The sequence below is a fragment of the Nothobranchius furzeri genome, chromosome 14 (assembly GCF_043380555.1).
Source record: "Nothobranchius furzeri strain GRZ-AD chromosome 14, NfurGRZ-RIMD1, whole genome shotgun sequence".
NCBI lineage: Eukaryota > Metazoa > Chordata > Actinopteri > Cyprinodontiformes > Nothobranchiidae > Nothobranchius > Nothobranchius furzeri.
In genome coordinates, this window is record NC_091754.1 from 59,351,512 (window position 1) to 59,374,613 (window position 23,102).

At 44.0% G+C, this 23,102-nt stretch overlaps 2 protein-coding genes across 10 annotated transcripts in view; one reads left to right on the top strand and one right to left on the bottom strand.

The window, feature by feature from the left end:
* Positions 1 to 19,644, bottom strand: part of LOC107380959 (protein cordon-bleu) — a 32,871-nt gene extending 13,227 nt beyond the window's left edge. Inside the window, exons 1-9 of one of the 7 annotated variants that reach the window (XM_054743254.2) lie at positions 19,518 to 19,644; positions 7,671 to 7,775; positions 6,240 to 6,301; positions 5,402 to 5,519; positions 5,110 to 5,311; positions 4,775 to 5,042; positions 2,778 to 2,807; positions 2,625 to 2,704; positions 2,359 to 2,550 (exon numbers count right to left, since the gene is read on the bottom strand). In XM_054743254.2, the coding sequence (XP_054599229.2) occupies positions 2,359 to 2,550; positions 2,625 to 2,704; positions 2,778 to 2,807; positions 4,775 to 5,042; positions 5,110 to 5,311; positions 5,402 to 5,493 (864 nt within the window). In that variant the 5' untranslated portion in view covers positions 5,494 to 5,519; positions 6,240 to 6,301; positions 7,671 to 7,775; positions 19,518 to 19,644. Of the gene's footprint in view, positions 1 to 2,358; positions 2,551 to 2,624; positions 2,705 to 2,777; positions 2,808 to 4,774; positions 5,043 to 5,109; positions 5,312 to 5,401; positions 5,520 to 6,239; positions 6,302 to 6,470; positions 6,860 to 7,670; positions 7,823 to 19,517 lie in introns of those variants that run through there. The other 6 variants (XM_054743251.2, XM_054743255.2, XM_054743252.2 and 3 more) reach the window with 6 other exon arrangements.
* Positions 19,645 to 19,767: 123 nt separating this feature from the next.
* Positions 19,768 to 23,102, top strand: part of scn1lab (sodium channel, voltage-gated, type I like, alpha b) — a 70,784-nt gene continuing 67,449 nt past the window's right edge. For all 3 annotated transcript variants that reach the window (XM_070544258.1, XM_070544257.1, XM_070544259.1), the window contains exon 1: positions 19,768 to 19,942. The gene's annotated coding sequence lies outside the window, so the exon portion shown is untranslated. The remainder of the gene's footprint in view (positions 19,943 to 23,102) is intronic.

Genomic DNA, 23,102 nt, shown 5'->3' on the forward strand with positions numbered 1-23,102 from the left:
CCACCCCCATGCTTCACAGTAAGTTTGATGTTCTTTAGATACAACTCAGCATTATGTCTCCTTCAAACATGGCAAGTAGTTTTAACAAAAACATTTGGTTTCAACTGGCCGTATGACATTATACCGAACCTCTTCTAGATCATCCAGATGCTCTCTAGAAAACTTCACATGCTGGCTTAAGCAGGCGGTCACATCTGGCACTGCAGGCTCCGAGACCCTGGTGGTGTAGTGTTACTGATGGTAGCCTTTGTAACGTTGGTCCCAGCTCTCGGCAGGTCATTCACTAGGTCCCCCCGTGTAGTTCCGTTTTTTTTTTCTCACCAGTCCAGTGACCCCACGGGGTGAGAGCTTGCATGGAGCCCCTGATCGAGGGAGATCAGTGGTCTTGTATGTCTTCCACAGTTGATTTCTTGACACCAAGCTGCTTACCTATTGCAGATTCAGGCTTCCCAGCCTGGTGCAGGTGTACAGTTTTGTTTCTGGTGTCATTTGACAGCTCTTTGGTCTTGGCCACAGTGGAGTCTGGAGTGTGACTGTTTGAAGTTGTGGACAGGTGTCTTTTATACTGATAATGAGTTCCAACAGGTGCCTTTAATACAGGTAATGAGCGGAGGAAAGAGGGCCCTCTTACAGAAGAAGTTTCAGGTCTGAGAGACAGAGATATTGCTAGTTTGTAGGAGACCAAATACTTGTTTTTTCCACTATAATTTGCAAATAAATAATTTAAAAATCAGACAATGTGATTTTCTTTTTCTCATTTTGTCGCTCATACTTGTGGTCAACCTATGCTGAAAATTAAAGGCCTCTCTCGTCCTTTTTTAAAGAGACTTTATGGAGTTTTGAATTTTTATGCTCGCGATCGCCCCCTCAGGCCAAAGGCGTAACTGCAGCTTCAATAGTAGGCTCGTGCACGAGGCACGCATGCTGTACGTGCACACTCCTTAACGAAAATAACAGCTGAGACAGTCCCGTGTGTGTGTGTGTGTGTGTGTGGCCCGGAGGACAGAGGACAGGAGAACGCGCAGCTAATTAATTAAATAATGTGGTTCTGTAGCTTTCTCTTCAGCACAGCCGACAAAGGTTTAAGATGGGTCAGTCCTCCTGCATGCTCAGATCATTCCCTTCCCATTCAGCAAGTCTCAAATAAAAATTTGGGCATCTTACTGTAAAAAATATACCATTAATGTAAAAAAGAAACTCTAAATGAACTATGTTCACATCCAGAATCAAACCCAGGTCTTCTGCACGGGAGTCCAACATCTTACAAGGTGAGCTAAAGCGCCAGTGACATCCTTTGTATCTGTAACATTTATATCCTTGATGACAGCTGAAACAACGTTCAAAGAACGGTTGGGAGCGAAAATGGCTATTTTGTTGCTAATTTGCAGGAAATATCTAGAAGAAAGTTCTACAGAAAGTAGCTAAGGGTCCTCAGAAATGTAGCTAGCTTTGTCACTAGGCGTTAGGAACAGCGACAAAGTGGCACTGCCTCTCTCTCTGCTGCTAAAGCTACGGATAGCAAATGCTACGGGCGATGCCTGAGCGTGAACGCGCATGAAGCAGCCTGCTCGACCCGAGCATCTCTCTTTTTCTGTGATTTTACAGAAAAACAGGCAATCACAGTAAAAATGCCAGGGCTCATTCTACAGGACCAGGGCATTGCAGGAGAATGTATGAAGAAGACATTTATTATTTCTATACACGTTTTGGCTGTCAAACTTCCATAATGCCCCTTTAAAGTCTCTTTCCGGAGCACTTTTCTTATCCGAAGGCACCATCTAGTGGCTGACAAGCATATCACACAAAAAGTCTGTCGCTCTGTTTTTTTTAAGATGGCGACTTCACGTTTCTTGTTTATAAATGTGCTTCTGTAGCCGACAGAGCTAAAACACGCCATTTTACAAATACATTTTTCATGTCATGTTGCGTTTTCATAAATTTATATTTTAAAGACTTACTTGTCTGTGAAAAGTTCATCAACTCTGCATCAGCTGTGGTACTTCCTTAAATTTGAAACATCTAAGCGGTAGTTTAACGCTATTGGTTAGTTCGGGTCGGTGCTCGGTTTCCTTTTGCAGAGCTCTCCAAGGCAGGGGGCATGGTTACACCCCCCCCCCCCCCCCCCCCCCCCCCAAAATAGATGTATTGCAATGCTTACATTATACTACAGTACATAAGATAATCACTTTTACGGATTTCTGAAAATCCATGCATAATTTCTGAAAGTAGAAAACTCCAGAAAGCTACTTTAAGTGGAAAAACTTGCTCTACTATAAAACTTTTGCCACACTGTAACCAACAAACCAACAAAACCAACCTTGTCATGTTGGAGAAAAATAAAATTAGAACACTCCTAACCTGAGCTCCTTTTGCATGGCAGGTGCTGAGGTTGTTGGGGACACTCTGTGAAGCCCCCACAGGTGGCTGAGGGGCCCGTCTTTTCTTGGGTAGATCTGCTGGCAGGGTGCTAGCAGACAAAACGTTATCTGGATTCACACGAACTCCCACTCGTTGACCAACACCAGGAGACACGGGGGCGCTCACAGAGCCCTGCTGACAACAGCGAAATGAACATGTGGATTCTTAACTTTGAACATTTGTATCAGGGAAGACTGATGAGGTACCGCTTCATGGTTCTTCTTCTTTCTTCTGAAAAAGCTGAAGAAACCTCGGTTCTTTGATTTCTTCTCCTTTTTTGGCAAATCTGTAAAATGTTAACAACTATCATTAATAAAGTAATAACCAACACTTTACTGTGCATAAATATAATCTTTTACCTTGTATAAGAGGTAGAGAGATGACTTCTGCTGGTGACAGTACAGAAAGAATGAAATGATTTGGGGGCTAATGAAAGAAACTAATTTTCAAGTATTAGTTTTGATTGGAAGACCAAACTTTCCGGAAGGCATGTGTCCCATTCTGTATGGAGTATAACTAGGGATGGGTACCGAATTCGGTACTTTTTAAGGTATCGACCGAATTCCACAGTACCGACCGAGCACCGATTCACTTCATTTGAAACGGTGCCTCGTTTCGGTACCCGTCCTTAATAACGAGAACTTGCCTAGACAGCTGCGCATGTGCAAGAGCGTTGTGTCGTCGGTCGCTGCGAGCCAGTTGTAAACAGAGCAGCATGGTAGAAAGAACGCACGCTAAAGCTTGGGTCCACTTCACTAAATGTGATGGGTAACTGGGTGATGATGAAACCAGCGACAATGATCTAAGTGAGACATCCTCATCTTAATCTGCTCCGGTAGGTAAATAAAATGTTTAAGATAACGTTAGCTTGATATGTTAGCTTCCGTTCCGCTAATGATGCGTTCGCTTTCTCCTCTGAACTCCGAATTTCCGACTAGTAGAACATGAACGCGCTCTAAAGTTTGGCTTCACTTCACTAAATGCGACCGGTGATTGGGTGAAGATGTAACCAGCGACAACGATCTAAGTGTGAGGCATCATCGTTTTAATCTGCTCCAGCAGCTAAATGAACTGTTTAAGATAACGTAGCTTGATATGTTAGCTTCCTATGCCACCATTGTTATCAGCTAATGGTGCGTTCGCTTTCTCCTCGGAAATTCTAACTTCCCAGTAGGAAAAGTCAATTGAAAAAGGACGGCAAAAGGAATGAAGATACACAGTAAATTTAGTTCACAGTAAAGATGTTTGCTTCAGTTTAATTATCAGCTTATAAAACTACAAGGACGATGTTAAAACACAAACAGTTGTATGTTATTTATCGTGATATTTATCAAATATGGTTATGAATTGAGAAAAATATATATCTAATTATAAAAGAGAATTAAAATAATAAACACTCAAAAGTATCTCAAATTGGTACCGTTAAGTACCGGTATCGATTCCTAGGTACCGGGAATTAGTACCGAATCGATTCAAATGTCAAAGGTACCCATCCCTAAGTATAACCAACTAAAACATAACAGTCCGACATGGTGGAGGTAGTGAGACGGTCTGGGGCTGCTCTGTTGCCTCGGGACCCAGACCAGGGTATCCAGCATGTTTTTGTTGTTTTCCCGCTTTATCACACCTGATTTCAGTCAGCTGGTGATTACCAGGCTTCTGCAGAGCCCGGTGAGCTGCTGAACAGGTGATTCCACCACTGAATGAAGTGTGTAAGAGCAGGGAAACAACAAAAACATGCTGGGCACTGGCCCTCCGGTACCCAGGACCCCTTTATGTAATTGATGGAATCATGAATTCTTCTTTCGAGCAGAACCTTTAAATCCTGCGGCAGGAACTGGGACAATGAACTGAACTTGACGCACTGATGAACAGGTTCAATGTTTACTTTGTGAATTCCCACGAGATGACTCTTGTTGTGATTTGGAGCTACTGTACGGAAACAACTGAATTGAATTATAAGCAGACTAATGGACTGATGCCCACTTAAATTAAGACAAAACTTAGAGCAAGGTGACCATTTTTCCTACACTATGTTGATATAATTGCTTCATATCAAGGGTTTGAGCCGTTTACCCACATCCCAGAAGGGTCTTTACCAGGACTTTATTGTGGATGTAGTCTTGACTACTGTCCACACTAAAGTCAGAAGAAACACAATGAAACAGCCATTAGATAGAGGTAAGCTGTGAACTTGGGCCCTTATTGATTAACAAGTCTAAAGTGGTTCAAGCCAACATTCCCCAGACTGACAACAAGCAAACCGGCTCCAGAGACTCATGCTATTGAAGACATACATCATGAGTGTTCTCCTGAGGGCTGTCTCTGGTTTTCATGTCCATGTCCTTTAACGTACCTGTTTCAGCCGCCCTGATTTGGTAGTCCATATGGTGCTTGGCTGATGTGTCCTTAGCAAACACTTCCCTCAGGCCATAGTCATTCAGAGTCCTTGTCAAGTCCAGGAGCTCTGTGGACTGAGCCTCTCTCAAGAGGACAGTTGTCCCTACGTCAAACTCACACTTGTCACAAATCACTGGTAACAACATCTCAAGAGGCACTCTGGGACTAACTCGCACCACCGTCTTGTGGGACCTGTTGTAGCTCACCAAAAGACGAACTGTCGCCTGGAAAGACAATTACATTCACGTCTCGCTCCCTCTTCGTAAATTATGACCCGTTTCCCTAACTTACCTCTGGCATGTACGGCCTTTTCATCTTCTCCTCAGTCCCTTTGGGCTTCAACACCATCTTCTCCGCTTCCAGCGAGCCGATGGGAGAGTTTGGCTTAAAGCTGACGCTGTTCTTGTCGGGCGACAGAAACTCCACGGTGTAGTCAGAGGGATTCAGGTGATGGCTTGCACACAGTGTCACCAGAAAATCCATCACCGGTTTACTAAAAGGGTTGAACATTTAGTCAAATAACTCGAATGTTGTCCTGTGAGGCTTACAGCCTTCTCTGAGGTTTAGAAGATTTAAAAATTACCTCCCGTGCACCACGACGTTCTTCTTCAGTCCCTCTGGGAGAACCACACACAGGGAGTGATCTCTCTCCAGCGGGTTCACTTGCTCATCCATCTCATCCACACACTTAGGCCAGTCTCCTGAGAAACACCACATATTTGCAACATTTGTGTAGAATATAGTGATGTGTCGGTCGCGAACGAACCAGCTCTAAGAGCCGGCTCTTTGAAGTGAACGACGGGAGCCGGCTCGTCATTGGGAGCCGTCCCCTTCCCTCCCCCCTCCCCCCCTTGCCTTGGTGAAAGCTACAGGCGATTGGTCAACATGTGTAACTGCGTGACCAGACTGTCCACACACAGAGCAGTAGGGGCGGGGAAGAGGGAGGATCAGACTCAGACACACAGCAGAGCACATGCGGGTGGAGGGAGATGAGAGGAAATGAGGAGGAGGAAAAAAGGCGAGCGAGAGAGGAGAGTACGACGAAGACGGTGAGAAAATGAGCGCCAGCAGTCGGGAAGTGGAGATTTCTTAAAGTGTTCAGTTATTAAATCCAGAGAAACGATAAATATTTGATATATTGCATTTTTTACATTAGTAAATTATTTTACATATAGTTTAGCATTATTTTGGTTATAAATGCACTCTAAGCAACAGAAAATCTGAGGAGCCACTTGGGAGCAGAAAGAGCCGGCTCTCTAAAAAGAGCCGGAATTCCCATCACTAGTAGAATAAATGAATCATGTGCAAAAATAGTTTTAAAAAACTTGCAAACACAAGCAAGCCAATAGTCTAAAATTCCATTTAGTTGAGCTCTTATTTTGAAATGCATTTGTTTGGTTTCTAAAGTGAAGTTTTATTACCGGTATGTTATTGGAGTTTAGAAATCACCAGCCACTCTGGTTTTCTCCAGTTGCTTGTTACCCTAAAAAACAAACAAGCCAATCAGGAATTAATCAAGTATTTATCAACTCATTAACAACAAATTTATTTTTGAAACTTAAAAGCTTACTTTTACTGAGTCAAGCAGAACGGAACTATACAACCACGTGCGCAAAATTAGAAGTTTTTCCTAGAGTTACAGGGAAACTCACCGACGTTTACTCGACTAACTTAGACACCATTCCTCCTGGAGAAACGAACACCCCTCCGCCCTCCTGAATGGACCCTGGGGAGCTTCCTGAACCGGTTCAGAAGAAGCCCCGGTCGGTTCTGCTCGAGCTCTTCGCGTCAAAGTATTTTAAAATAGGAGTTCGGCAGCGCGTGCCATCAAAACAGCTGGTTGCTATGAGTCGCGCGCACCTGTTGTGCTAAAATGTGCTACCCCGTGGAGGTGCGCCCCTCCCCTTCTAAAATGTGCGAATTTATTAAAGAGCAAGTCAACCCCTACCAGATTCTAACTCCACTCCCACTTCATGTTTGAAAAATGCAACAAATGCTGTTGCCTGGCAGACCGAGGGGGCGGAGCTGCTAACAAATACACACACACACAGGCATTGTGACATCATAATCTACCAGTTTACATCATAGCATACCTCTTAGCCAATAGCGGTGGCAGATTTAAATTAGAATACAGAGCAGTTTTTACCTGACAACGGCACAACACCGCCAGTTTTAGGCAGAATATTTAAATTTTAATTAAGATGCACTGAAGTGCCAAATTATTGACGGCACGTGTCTGCAGCACGATTAGACACTCGTTTCTTTAGTTTATCAGCAAAAAAAAGGTTATTTGGGGTGACTTGCTCTTTAAGTAGAGTTTTAAAAAAAACAAATTTGCTTGTGATGCAATAACGGAATTACATTGTTCTGTTAGCAAGCGGGTTCACATGGGAGGGAACTTAATGGAGGAACACAACACGGCACAGCGCGCGCTCGGTGTACTGTTTACATGGGAAAGTAGGGGCTTTATTACTAACTTAAATCATCCCCGTAAATCCAACATACATTACTGTTATTTATTACAAATTCCGAATATACAGAATCTATAAATACGAACGAAACATTTTAAGTTGACTGAATTTAGTCAATTAATTAAGTAAATATGAAAATAATACATATTTATGGGATTTTAGCTATGAATATAACATAAATTAACTAGTTTAACATCAAAGCAGCAGCTTAATAATCTGACTGCCTTCAACCGTGTTGTTCAAAGCTTCAAATAGGCTTTTAGCCAACTGTGAGGCTAAGCTTGCAGTTTTTTCAGCAAAGGGGATTAGAGCTTTGCAAAGCTGTCTCCCCATGTCCTTGCGTTTAGAAACTCTTATATTAAATGTATCATTCAAACTCACCTGAATCCATAGACAGTCCTCATTTCAGCTTCCTCCTCTGTGTTCTGAAGCGTTGGCAGGAGAGTGGTACCAGGAGAAGACAGGAATTCTGTTCCCATGTAATCCCTGTTTAGCAGACATCAGCCACACCTATAAGCTCTGCCCATGTCACATGATAGCACTTTGTGTGTGTGGGGGTGGGGGGGTGGGGGGGTGGGGGGGCATCTACATGTGTTGGTCATAACATTAGAACATCATGATAAAGTTGATTTATTTAAGTAATTCCAGTTAAAAAGAGAAACTTGTATATTAGAGTAATTCAGTGCACAGACACTGATATATTTCAAATGTTTATTTCTTGATTATTTTATCTGATCTGACAACCAATGAAAATCCCAAATTGAGTATCTAACAATATTAGAACATAAATTAAGACCAATACCAATAAAAGAGATTTTAGAAAGGTTGGCCAACTAAAAGTGTGAACGTGAAAGGTATGAGCATGTACATCACTCAGTAGTTGGGGCTCCTGTGGCCTGAATCACAGCAGCAATGCGGCTTGGCATGTCTAGCAGCCCATCAGTCTGTGGCACTGTTCAGGTGTTATGAGAGCCCACGATGCTCTGAAAGTGGCCTTCAGCTCTTCTGAACTGTTGGGTCTGGCCAGTTGCTTCTTCCTCTTCACAATACTTCATAGATTTTCTGTGGGGTTACGGTCAGGGCAGTTTGCTGGCAATCAGGAACAGGGATACCACGGCTCTTAAACCTTTGACACTGTGCAGGTGCCAAGTCCTGTTGAAAAATGAAATCTGCATCTCCATAGAGTTGGTCAGCAGCAGGAAGCACGAACTAATCTAAAACCTCAAGCAACATCAATTCTGTGCCTCTTCTATTTTCCTCCAGACTCTGGGACCGTGGTTTCCAGAGGAAATGCGAAATTTACTTTCATCAGAGAACAAAACTTTGCACCCCACAGCAGTGCTTTTTGTCTTTAGCCCAGGTGAGACCCTACTGAAGTTGTTTCTTGTTCAGGAGCAGCTTGAAACAAGAAGCCCAACAGCTGAAACCATACATCTGTGTGTGGTGGTTCTTGAAGCACTGACTCTAGCTGCAGTCCACTCTTTGTGAATCTCCCCCACATTTATGAATGGGTTATGTTTCACAGTCCTCTCCAGGGTGTGGTTATCCCCATTGTTCTACACTTTTTTCTACCACATCCTGTCTCCCTTCACCTCTCTATTAATGTACTTGGACGCAGAGCTCTGTGAACAGCCAGCCTCTTTAGCAATGACCTTTCTGTCTTGCCCTCCTTGTGCAAAGTGTCACTGGTCGTCTCTTGGACAATTGTCAAGTCAGCAGTCATAATTGTGTAGCCTACAAAACTAGACTGAGAGACCATTCAAAGGCTTTCGCTGGTGTTCGGAGTTAATTAGCTGATTAGAGTGTGGCACCAGGGGTCTTCAGTATTGAACCTTTTCACTACTTTCTAATTTTATGAGATGCAGAATTTGGAGTTTTTATTAGTTGTCAGTAATAATCACCAACATTAAAAGAGATTAACATTTGAAATATTTCAGCCTGTGTGTAAAGAATGAATCTAATATACAAGTTTCACTTTTTGAATGGAATTACTGAAATAAATCAACTTTGTCCCAATCTTCAAATGTTATGACCAGTAGACATGGGTGTAGGCTGTGGAGGTTGAAAGGAATCTCCTTTAACTGGGCTCATCTCTCCCCAGATGCGTCACACTTGCTCACAGAAATGCATTATACGCGTTAATATCAATTTAAGTGAAGCAGTAGGAGTGACAGATTACACAAAGAAAGATGTATTTAAATTTTCAACAAGCTAAACGCACCTCGGGAAAAGCCTTTATATTTATAGAGACCTAAGGTGTAATGATTCAGAGAAAATTAGAGCTAAGACTCATCAAAAAACATTTAAAAAATCATCAAAGACCTAGTATTCCATTAAGGAACACACACGGAAAACTGCCTCTCAGGAATTAATCTTAAACTACGATAATTTCTGTTGGAAATGAATGAAGTTGTACCTGTCAAATCTTCAATCTGTTACCACTCAAGGTATGTTTTTAGAGTGAATCTGAAAAACTAACATGTTAAATTTTAGCTAATTGTTCTCCTACATTGACTGAATTACGGCCATATTTGCTTGCTAGCTTTAGCTATAGCGGCCATGTTGGATTGGCCCCACTCCAAAAGTTAATCTTTCTGAGAATTTCATTAAAATTGTCTATAAATATTTTAGACACACATACAGTCTCTGGCAAAACTATCTCCTGTCAATCAGAGATAAATATTTTAACACCAACTATATCCTGGTTGATGGGCCAATTAAAGGTGTATTATGTAGACACGAAGAAAAAATGACACCCTGTGGTAAAATGCGGTTACTGCAACCACTTTAAACAACTGGAGCTTTTTGCCGGCCTTCGTCAAATTACAGATGTCGGCGCTGCAGCGTTAGCTCGCAGGAGACACGGCAACCCCACACTCACTGATGGTAAACAGTTACGTCCCTCCTTCCTTTGTTTTGAAAGGAGAAAAGCTGACAATCCTCACAGCCAGCTGGATATAATATAAGTTTCAATATAACCTTCCTTCCAAAATGACTGAAACATTAGACTCTTTTGGGATTTTCTCACTGTAAAGCCCTTTTCAGATAGACATTCTGGAACATTTGTGGACAATTCAATCCGGTTTTTAACCGGAACTGTGTTTTCAGACACACCACTTTTGTACCGGAACTTGTCCTTTCGGCTGCGTTCACACAGCAGGGAAAAGTTCCAGATGTCTGACGGCGGCGGGGGGTGGGGTGGGGTGGGGGAATCGGACTTATGTTAAGAAGAAGAAGAAGAAGAACAAGAAGAAGAAAATATCATTTCTATAGCGCCTCTCAAGATAAAAATCATGAGGCGCTTAAGCATAATTCTGCGCACACGAAGACGCATAAGAGACCTGGATGATGAAGCTCAATGGTTAAAGGAATCACTGAAGCGGTGTGAAGCGCTCCGTCGCGCGTCTAGGCGGTACCGTAGGAGGCGAGCTGCCGTGGTTCGCTGCATGCTACAGCAGCGAGCTATATAAGTGCGCACAGCATCCCACGGTCCCCTCCTCCTTCCCCTCCCTCTTGTCCGGAACTTTACCTCACCAGTCTGAAGCAGCCACCCTGTCCGTAACAAGTCCGGACCTGTTACTAGGGGCTTCGTCCGGATAAATTCCGGAACACGTTATCCGGATGTTTGTATTCAGACAGAAAGGTCTTACGGACAGATTCTGGAACATTTCCGTTTTTCATGGCCTGTCTGAAGGGGGCTTTAAATTCCTGGTGCTCACTCCTCACCCCTGCCACGTGGACTTCAAGGGATAAACCATCAACCCTGCTCAATGGTCAACTTTCTGGGCGGGGTCACCCATGAAGACAGTGGGAGGGTTGAGAGGTTTAACTTCCTTCCACCAGAGGGAGAAAATGACATTTCTATGCTGCTGCGGCTGTAGGCGAGCTGCTAAGTGGGAGTTATAATCAAATCCAGCATGGAGAACACGTGTCCACACCTCCTCTAATCTTCTAATTTCATTGCGAAGTCTCTCACTGAAAACCCACTGCCTGCAGAAAACAGATCAGTATGTGACTGTCAGGTCTATTATCTTTTATTTTGATGACTAAGACGTTAACAAAGCGCTTTCTCAGCTATGCTAGCCAGCGTGTTGCTGTAAGAAGATATAGCACAGGACAACACAACGGCATTTTAAAAAGACATGAAGAGTGCAGGAATCTCGGAAAATTTGAAAATAGTGTAAAAGTTCATTTGTGTCAGTAACTCATCTTAAACATGCAAATGCAGATACTTTAAGCCTTTTGGGCTCGACACACGGGAGGCGACAAACGACCGCGATCAGCGAAATTCGTCGCCGCCGCTTTTATTACCTGACACACGGGAGGCGATCCGCGGCAGCGGCAAAGCCGTCTACGCGTTCTGTTCCAATGGCGAAATCGAAACTTCCGTTGTTTTAATTGGCTGTGTCAGGTTGGAGGGAATTAAGGTTATTTAAGCGGTTCAGAGTTAATAAAGTGGTAGATATGATGTTTCACAAGGTGCTGCTGGAGTTATGTGAAATCTTACTTCTGATTTTACTATAAAACATAATAATAATCAACTTCTCCTCCATGTTTGCTCGGAGGTGCACGGAGCGTCCTGTCCGCTCATTGGTCAGTGAATGAAACCTCCGTTGATTGGTCCTCGTCCGAGCGACAGCGATGAAAAGTTGAAAATGTTTCAACTTTCTGGGATCGCGTCGCTGGGTCGCCTGTGCACGACACGTGCACGAGCGCAAAATTTCACACGCACGTTTTTCGCGTTTCGCTTGGTAGGAGGGAGACCCACGATTATCGCTTTGTCGCGCATGTCTCATTGAAAATGAATGGAGGAGAGGCGATGTCGCCTCCCGTGTGTCGAGCCCATTTCTCTGTTATACGTGTGATGATTATGGCTTACAGCTTATGAAAGCCCACATTCAAAATCTCAGACAATGAGAATTTTGTGAAAAGGTTCAGTATGCTAGACTCAAAGTGTCACGCTCTAGTCAGCTAATGAGTCCAGAACACCTGCAAACGGTTCCTAAGCCTTTAGATGGTCTCTCAGTCTAAGATGGATTACTCCAATATGAGGACTGATGCACCGTTTTCTGATTTTTCACGTTTCACCTGTATGTGAAATTATCGTTTTGTTTTAAAATGCTGCTGCTAGCTTAGCCTTGGCTAATGTTCACTCTACTGTTGAATAGATTTGAGTAAACTCAGAAAAATAAAATTAAAATTGTAAACTAAAAAAACAATCATGTGGGCAAAGTTTATTTGTTTGTTTTTTCCGGACCGACTAGAACACAGACGGGCTGAGATGCTAATTTAGAGCTTGACTCAAAGTCATGAAGTGAAATGGAATGCTCTCCTTGGTTCATAATTCCAAACGAGGCTGTAAAATTCATCACCCTGCATCTAATGAAACAGTCTACAAGCTAACAGAAAGGTGCCAAGGGGGCTAAACACGAACTCTGCTCTTGAGAGGAACAATCTGGATGATCCAGATGTTTACGGAGTCGATCATTAGGCTGCAAACATACAAACAATAAACAACATCCATCTGATTCTAGTGTCTGGTTTATGCTAATGCTGTTATGTGCATTTACTCCATCTTGATTTAGTGTTTAAAGCTTACAACATTTTAACTAATGACTTAAAACAATCACAGCAACACAATGTACCCTCCTTTAGATTCCCTTTTATCCGGTTACACCAGTGAAAGCAGCCAATACCATCACACTGCCACCACCATGTTTGACTGTTGCTATGATGTTTTAATGTCAGGCTTACTCCAGCTTCAACACACGTTTTAGAAAGTTCTCACCAGACTAGAGGATTTTTACCCAGAAGTCTCAAGAATTGTTCAAATTTGTTTTGGAAATGTGAGACTGGACTGACCTCTGACCTTATTCTGACCTAAGTGACCTTTAGATGTAGCTCCGGATACTTTTGTTGTTGGATTTCTTCACAAGAGGGATTGTCTGAGATTTTTTTAGCCTACATTTGTCAGATGAGATATATCAACGGGATTTCTTAATTCCAAAGATTTGGCAGTAGTCAGAACTGGGTGTGGCTGGAAGAACTGAGCCCAGCTCTTCAATAATGGAGTTAACAACAGGTATCTTACAAGGGGGCACAGGACCAGGTTGATGTGGATATATTTATACTCGTAAAGCTGTAATCTAGGCATGAAATCAAACATGTAGAGCTGCATGCAACCCCCTCAGCATTAGCCAGCAGCGTTAAAATCCTCTCACATGCAGCACAGTGTAGGCAAGCATTTCAGGACGTACCTAAACAGATGCAGAGATGGTGGCCTTTCTCACGGACAAGTTATTAACGTGTAATGCATGAATAAACAACATTAGGAAAGAATAATAACTGTAAAACTGAGTATTTTAGGTCTGTTTTCAGGCTAGTGGTGTGTGTTCATGGCTTCCAGCCTCTAGATGGCGCCACCTGAGGAAAACTCCAGATTTCTGCTTTACTGAAGGACATCGTTTTAAAAACAACATTCTCTAGCCACTGGGGTTATGAATACTTTTCACAACGCAGTGTATCATGTTGTGTATTACACGAGGCCTGCCTAACCATCAGGAAGATGAAACCGTGCAGCTGTGCAACTAAAACGCCCGTTTTAGGTGTGTTGTTATTGGAGTCGTCGCTTCTCGTGGAGAAGTGAAACCATTCACACCCAAGCGAGAGTGACACGGTACGCTGGGTAAGAGGGTGTGTGTGCCTCAGCTGAAGAGAGACGGAGGGAGATGGAACTCCAACCCTCGTCCCAAAGCAATGCTTATGCTTTTGTCAAAACCACACGACTCTCTAACGTACGTCTTAAACCTGAACACAGGTCTTCTAACATGGACTATGCAGCTATGTCACACATGGACTATGGCCAGGTCCACCAGCTTTCAGGTTTGAAGTTTTAGGACATAATAAATCTGATCTGACAATAAAAAGAATAAAACCAAAATGAGGTGCTGATCCTCATCCCAGCCGCTTCACACTCGGCCGCAAACCTACCCAGCAAGAGCTGAAGATCAGAGCTGGATGAAGCACCTCCAAATCTGAGACCATGGTTCTCGACTGGAAAAGGGTTGCTTTCCAACTCCGGGTCGGGGGAGAGGCCCAACCTCAAGTGGAGGAGTTTAAGTATCTCGGGGTCTTGTTCACGAGTGAGGGTAGGAGGGATCGGGAGCTCGACAGGCGGATTGGTTCGGCGTCTGCAGTGATGCGGACGCTGAGCCGATCTGTCGTGGTGAAGAGGGAGCTGAGCCAGAAAGCCAGGCTCTCGATTTACCGGTCGATCTACGTCCCAATCCTCACCTATGGTCATGAGCTTTGGGTAATGACCGAAAGAACGAGATCGCGGATACAAGCGGCCGAAATGAGTTTCCTCCGTAGGGTGGCCGGGCTCAGCCTTAGAGATAGGGTGAGGAGCTCGGACATTCGGGAGGGACTCGGAGTAGAACCGCTGCTCCTCCGGATCAAAAGGAGCCAGTTGAGGTGGTTTGGGCATCTGGTCAGGATGCCTCCTGGACGCCTCCCTGGGGAGGTGTTTCGGGCATGTCCTGCCGGCAGGAGGCCCCCGGGTCGACCCAGGACACGTTGGAGAGGTTACATCTCCAATCTGGTCCGGGAACGCCTTGGGGTCCTGCCGGAGGAGCTGGTGGAGGTGGCCGGGGAGAGGACGGTCTGGAGCTCCCTATTTGGGATGCTGCCCCCGCGACCCGGACCCGGATAAGCGGAGGAAGACGACGACGAAAACCAAAACGAGCAAAGGACTGTACAGCAACATCATAGAACCTCCTGTTCCATGGTGTTGTTTCAGTCTGCAGAACCTCCTCTAGACCAGGGTGTCCACACGTTTCTGGACGAGGGCCAAAAGCATTGAGTCAGTTCTTCCAGTCCACAAAAGTTTCATAGTTTTTATTTAAAAAATGCAAATGATTTTAACATTTTTTATTCATGAAGACGGGTGGCAGCTGAGAAAATAAATATTCTTGGTTCCTAATCTATTTTAAGTTCCAGTCTATTATCTAATCTATTATCAAACAATATTTTATCCCCCTTCTGCAAATAAGCAGTTTTACAGAAAGTCAATCATCAAAGGTAGACTAAGATAATACTTGGATAAATGGGAGACACAAGCCTACATGAGCCTGTCTACTGACTACAGTCCACAATCTTCATTTTTGTCCTAATCCACGTTTTATTTTGTTCTTAGTTTGTTTTCCGGCTTGGGATTTCAGTCTATGGGTGTCTTAAGTTTGTGTCATGAGCTGAACTAGAAGGACCCGCCGTGATGACACCAAACACAGTAAAGCACCTTTAAAGGTCTTTATTAGACGTGGCGTTACCCGAGGAGGGCGAGGCTAGAGATAGAGTCAGAGAGGAGGCGTGGGCCAAAAACCAGAACGAGGCGAAGCGGGTAAATGGAGCGGGCTAGGGAAGAGGTCGAAGACAGGCGAGGGTCGTGATGGCAGGCAGAGTCCTAGGCAGGGGTCAGGCATGAAAACGAGGTCCGGAGGCTGTGATCAGGCAAGGTGAAAGGCTGGAAGCTCTACCGGCAAAGAGCGTTCAACAATCTGGCACTGGTTGGAGAGCAGGCTGGGTGTTATATAGATGGGGGAGCAGGTGTGTGTGATGAGCTGATGACAGGTGATGGTAATCAAGTGGCTGAGGGCTTGACTGAGGAGGCAGCAGAGGCAGAGGAGGGTGTAAGCGTGGGAGTCACGACAGTTTGACTTGCCTTTAGCATCCCCTAGTGTCTGTTAGTGAAAAGTTATCTTCTCGCCATGTGTTTGACTTTTTAACACCTTAATCTAGCAGCTGGAATGTTTCCTCAGCCATCGTCGGTGTCTGCAGGAGCGGTTCATCGTAAATCAGCTGTGTTTACGATTAACATGCAGGAAACATGCTGGAAGCTGACTGCAGCGCCGCCAGCTCCACCTCACAAGTCCAACAGGGACCACCACTCTGAAATTGCAAGTGCGTTATTCTGGCCACAGAGGGTGGTGGCGTCTGAGTGACTTTTATTAACCCTGTAAAGAGTTATTTTAATCATATCCTGGCTTAAGAATATGATTTTTAAAATATGAAAAATTACACAGTGTGCCTTTAATTGATCATCTGCCAAAAGCCTGTATGCCTCAAAGCGCAATAATCAGTTCCACCAGTAGGTGGCACTAACACAGCACGTACAATGAAGTAGATTTCCTGTTTTAAACAGCTCTTTGACTCAGCACGCACCATGGTGCTTTACGTGGTAGCCCCAGTACGGGTAAAGAAACCTAAATTAAAAAGGAGCCATGGTTAACTGAGAGTACTCGAGTACTGAAAAGGATGTGCAGGAAGGCCGAGCGGAGGTGGAAAAAGGATGGGCTCCAGAGCTCGCTTGACCTAATAAGGGCACATTGGATTGGCTATCAGAAGGCTGTGAAAGATGCAAGGAGAAGGTACTTTGCCAACGTAATCTCCTTAAACTCTCAGAATGCTGGGATACTTTTTAAGACAGTGGACTCTATTTTAAATGGGAATGAGCCCCTTGCGATTGAGTACACCACTGAGTCATGTAACCATTTTTTGGACTTCTTTGTGGACAAGGCAGTGGGGACAAGGGCCTCTATTCCACCACTTAAGCATGCCCCCTCTGCAGATCTCTGTGCTCCAAAGGCACTGGAGGGTTTTCAACCATTAACTCTTGCAGAGCTTGAGGATCTGGTCATGAGACTTAAGCCAACAGGGGCGGTAACTGGTGTTCTCCCGGCAAGGCTACTGACAGACGTTTTTTCAGTAGTAGGTGATCACGTACTGCAAATTGTAAATAGCAGCTTGATATCTGGGGAAGTCCCTACTCCCCTAAAGCAGGTGGTGGTACGACATCTGCTTAAGAAATCAGGATTGGACCCAACAGTCTTGTCCAATTACAGACCTGTATCTACACTCCCTTTCATCTCAAAGATCATAGAGAGGGCTGCTTATCCAACTGGTGTCTTTTCTACAGGAATGGGAAATTGCAGAAGTATTTCAATCTGGGTTTAAACCCTTTCATAGCACCGAATCTGCACTGCTTAAGGTCCTTGATGACATTTTAATGGCTAATGATTCCGGTGATGCTGTGGTTCTGGTGCTCTTGGACTTGACATCAGCCTTTGATACCGTTGATCATAGCATCCTAATAAACTGGCTGGAGCGGTCTGTGGGCATTACGGGCCAGGCACTTAAGTGGACAAGATCCTACTTGACTGGAAGGAGTTTTTGTGTGAGGTTGGGGGACTGTTCCTCCGATCTGGCTGAGCTGCCTTGGGGAGTCCCCCAGGGATCGATTTTGGCCCCACTATTTTTCTCCTTATATCTCCTACCCCTGGGTGAACTATTCCGTAAACATGACGTGTCATTCCATCTACATGCTGATGATTGCCAGGTCATTTTTCCAATTAGGCGTGGTGGTTTATGCACCATTCAACCTCTGTTGGACTGCCTGGAGGACATCAAGCTATGGTTGGCTCAGAACTTCTTGTGTTTCAATGAACACAAGACTGAAGTAATTCTGTTTACGCCACCAAAGACCCTAGGAGGTGCCCAAGGGCTTGATTTTCCATGTCAGAGACTTTACAGCAATGCTAAGCAAGTACATAGCGACAGTGGGGAGGAAAACTGCCCTTTAACAGGAAGAAACCTCCAAAAAAACCCAGCTGAAGATGAGCAGCAATCCTTCACTACCCGCTGGGGGTTTGAGGAGACAACCGGAGTACAAATACTTCTATGTTAAAGAAGTAAACAGGTACCAGTAGGTCAGGGAGGATGTTTAGTGGTTGGTATGTCAGCTGATGACTCCCTCCAGGAAGAATTCACAGCTGGGAAGATTCCAGCTCTCTGATTGGATAAGAGTGTTACCAAACGTCTACTGAACGTTTTCTGTGAGAGATGATGCTGCGGGTGTCTCCCATCATAGTTCACTCGCTCACACCCAGAGACGTTTTAGGGTCACTAATTAATCTAACCTTTTAGCTCAGTTTCAGCTTCACCTCAGTTACGGCTGTCAGCAGGTAGCATCATATTTCAACTGATTTTATTTATATTTTTAATTGTTTATTGTATTTATTGTTATAATAAATGTAAATATTGAATTCATTTGCAAGTTTTATTTGTTTATGTATTTAATTAATTTAGACTTCTCATTTAATCCTGTATCTTATTTTTACATTCAGTTCATTTAAATATTTCCTTTGAATATATTTTATTTCTATGTTGTATTTATTTAAACATTTATAAAATTTACATGGTTTTACTCTTAGTTACATTTGGATTAGATTTGATTGTTACAAATTCATAGGGATTCTTTTCTTGCATGATGACAGATATTTTGTTTTGCAGATTATCCTAATTTTATTTTGTCCTTAAATTCTTTCCAGCCTGAGTTTTCAGTCTGTGATCGAAGACACGGATCTGCTGCACAGATTGAGATCTGCTCGAAGCATGCAAACCACACGGTGCAATACTCAGTTCCACCAGTAGGTGATACCAACACAACAAAAATTCATCTACAGAGCCTGGTGTGTGTGTGTGTGTGTGTGTATGTGTGTGTGTGTGTGTGTGTGTGTGTGTGTGTGTGTGTGTGTGTGTGTGTGTGTGTGTGTGTGTGTGTGTGTGTGTGTTAGGTAGTGGAAGGGATCCTTTTAACTCTTTACAAACCATAAATTCGATTTTTCCTTTTAAATCATGTAAAGGACCGTGATGAATAACTTTGTTGTTAATGTGCTAAACTAAAAAAAGTCTTGATGTAAAGGAACAAACTGCCCAGCAGGTGGCAAGAATTCACCGCTAAACACACACACACACACACACACACACACACACACACACACACACACACACACACACACACACACACACACACACACACAGAACTGTTCAAATTGAATGATCTGGGCACACTGTATTCCCCACGTGAGCGCGCACGTGCCTGCAAAAGCATATTCCTCGCCTCCATCTCAGAACAACTGTTGACATTTTATAAATATCAATATTTCTGCGGATAAAAAGAGCAACACAATCTCAAGAGAATACATTAATCACGTGATAACGTCATAGAAACCTGGTGAAACGCGCCATTTAATCGGAAAAATAGAAAACAACGACGTTATTATTTCAGGTTTATGTTTTAGGTTTTGGTTAATTTAAAAAGAGGGAAAAAACACTTTAAATAAACAAAATAAATCGTTTAATTGAACTCCATGGTGATCGTGAGCGCAATACCTTTAATAATAGACCAATGATGATGATTAGAAGTCTTATTATATGAAGTCGCGTCTCCAGAACATTCTGGTGCGCTCAGATCGCCTCCTCCTGAGCTGCGACTTGGTTTCCAGCACCGCTGCTCTGCTCTTTCAGGCCATCTTGTGACAGTCGCAGCTTCTGCGAGACATTCACTCCCAGTCGGCGATGCCAACCAACCGGAAGCGCGGAATGATTTCTCCACCGAGAGCAAGGGCGGCTAAAACGCATCAAAGGAGCGCTCGTTAAACAAATAACCATCCGTTCACTGCTAACCGTTGTCTCTAAAAGGAGGAGGCGAGCCATTAAAGGTCGACGTGGCCGTTCATCTTTTTAAACTGAGGGATTATTTATCTGGAGATGGGCTCTGCCTTCAGGGTCCTCACCTGCTGGGCGCCGTAATGGTGGTAAGGATCCTCATTTGGTTGTTTTTGGCACAGTTTGGGTCTAATCCGGGTGCATGCAGCTGACATCTTAGATGCGAGTCTAAACATGTTGACATTTTTAATTTTTAGATTGTTTATGAAAAATTGACACAATGCAACGTCAACGAGTTGTCTTATTTATTGTTTTTCTTTGACTCTTCCGCTAATTGCTCGCTTGAGCACACCGTCGATGCGTCAAGCCTAATAAATGTTCAAACTCATTACAGGCAGCAGATTTTGCTTCTGTTTAAAGTTGTTTAATTATAAAACAGCGCGTCCAATCTGATTCCTAAAGGAAAAAATGAGAATTTGAACCGTTATCGTCGTGACACACACACACACACACACACACACACACACACACACACACACACACACACACACACACACACACACACACACACACACACACACACACACACACACTGGGAAAAGAACTACGTGCTAGGAGAAAATGAGCATCTTTTTAGGCTGGACGCGCACCTCGTTCCTAACATTGTGACGCAGACGTTTATCGAGGTTTAACAGGTAGTCAGAACCTCTGGTGAAGGTGACAGGAGAGGGAGGAAAGCTCCCATCATGTCTGTTTTCAGGGCACCTCTGAGTGGGGATCGATTACAGGCACACATCTGGCCAGGACACGCCCAGGCCCATTCAGGGTCTGGCGGTGTTCTGATGAAAAACCCGTCTAGATGTTCTTAAATCGCCATGTCAGAGCGGGAAAGGCTCGTTGTTTACCTGCCTAGTCTAGGTGTTTAGGACAAAATCGTCCTATTAAAACCCTGCTGAAGGCTCTCCAGGTGATGGTTGAGGGTGACTGCTGCTATAAAAGCTAATAAAACCCTCAACCTGTGTGTGTGGTGTGTATGTGTGTGTGTGTGTTGGGGGGGGGGGGGTTGTTTACCCGCATCTAAAAAGGATTTATTGTCTGACGCATCGAGTGTCGATTTTTTTTGTTAAAATATAAATAAATAAAAACCGGAGACATCAACATGGCGACAGCTGCTACCGTGGCCCTGTCGGTTTGTCTCGAGACGGCGACAATTACAGGTACCTCTGTGATTTCCAACTACCGGTTGCGTCTACTTCCTGGGACGCACCTGGGTGTATTTGTAGCCGTTAGGGGGTCAATACCGCAGAATATCTTTAGGTCTGTCTCACTTCCTTGCCGTCCAGGAGTAACAGGCGCGTGTAAACGTCCTCAGAGTGAAGTAAGGTCACCTCAGACACTTCACATAGGCATGAATGTATTTCCTTAACAGGGTTTTTCTGTTTTTTCCTCTTTTCTCGCTGCTTCCTCCCTTCAGCACCACGGAAAGCACCACTCGTCAGAGCAGGCTGCTGGCGTTATCTAAACGTTTCAGACATTAAGACCAGGGGCCTCATTTATCAAGCTTGCTTACGCACAAAACGGGGTCGGAAAACTGCGTAAGCAACTTTCCACGCAAACTTTGTGATTTATGAAAGAAAACGTAGCGGAAAAATTTGCGCAACTTTTAAGTTGACTAAGGACCTGGCTTACGCACATGTTGGACATGGAGAGCACCTGCAGTGCTGCTGCTGAGAAGGATAAAGTTATGAAATCCTGCAGCATTATCACTTGTACCGCTTCGTTTTCACACAGAACAAGACCCCCCACACGCACACACACACGTGCATACACACACGCGCGCGTACACACACACGCGCGCGTGCACACAGACACAGCCTGAAGCGCAGAATACAGAATGCAGAATATCAGCAGGGGGACAGATTGAGACAGAATGTCATGCGTCTGTGACCTTGTGTGTGTGTGTGTGTGTGTGTGTGTGTGTGTGTGTGTGTTCTGTCAATGTGACCCAATTGATCATGCACCCTGGCTACTTGGACAAGGGAGAGCTCCGTTTGGCTGACTGGTTAGCGCGCGTGACTTTCACCCGGAAGTCTGGGGATCGAATCTTGATTGGATCTTTTTTTTTTTTAATATCCGCCACAGATCTCTCTGAAGAACTCAACATTGACGGCTTCAGCAACGCTGTGCCACTCCGTGGATTTTCTCTCATTTGTTTTGCAAAAGCACTTCCTTTCATTTCTCCACCTCACCCACAGGTACCTCAACTTCTGCTTCTGTGAAATAGCGCTTCCTTGATCTGCCTTGATCTACGGTCGCCATGTCATTGGCGGAGCGCTGCAACAGCCGGCTTATGTATGTGCATGAGATCCACAAGGCACTTTGCATTGACTATTTATGGCAGTAAGTGGGCGTGGTGAGGGCGGGATGTGACTAAAATGCCACTGAGAAACATTCTCGTTAGTCTCTGATTTATGAAGCGGAGATTGCGTGCAGCTGTGCGTACTCCATGTTTGATAGATCACAAACCTGCTTGGCGTGAGTACATTTATTTTGCTGGGCTTAAGTACGGTTTTAGTAAGGATTCTACGCCAAGTTTGATAAATGAGACCCCTGCTTGTTTCTATCAAGAACACGAAGTCGGTTTCTACTTGTTTGTTTTGGAGGCAGCTGCGTTCCTCTATTTAGCTCCGTGGACACCGAACCATCTGTTCATGGAAAATCAGCACTGGTGTTTGTGCTGAGAGGCTCTCCTGCCTTAGAGGCGATAAATGTTAAAGTCTGTCCTAAAACAACATCTCCAGACATGATCCTACACATAAAGGCTCTTTTTAATGGTCTACCTGTTTGTTTTACAAAAAAAAGGACCTAAAATCTCATTTCACATGACATTTCAGTTATTATGACGTGTTTTTAGTGTAAAACGAATTCAGAAAGTGCTGTTGTCTGTTGTTCCTGAACAGAAAAGTAGATTTTGAGCACGTCAGAGCTCACGCACCTTAAGTACGTGGTTATATGGAATTCAATGGTTGGTGAACAGAACCAGCATCAAAATAATCAAGCAGGAATTTGCGACTTTTTCTGCTGAATTAATGGAAATGTGTCAAATTCAGGATGTTTTAGATGCTTCTCTGCTTCAACACGCCTGATTTGAATCGATGCGTGACAAAAGGCTTCTGCAGACCTCACGAACATGCTGAATAGAAAGCTGTGGCTTGGAGTAGAGGTACCCGCTTTTAAGCTTCTGGCTCACAAAACGACCCTGTCGGAGTCATGTGACCTCAACTATTGATCGCTGGAGTTTATAAGACG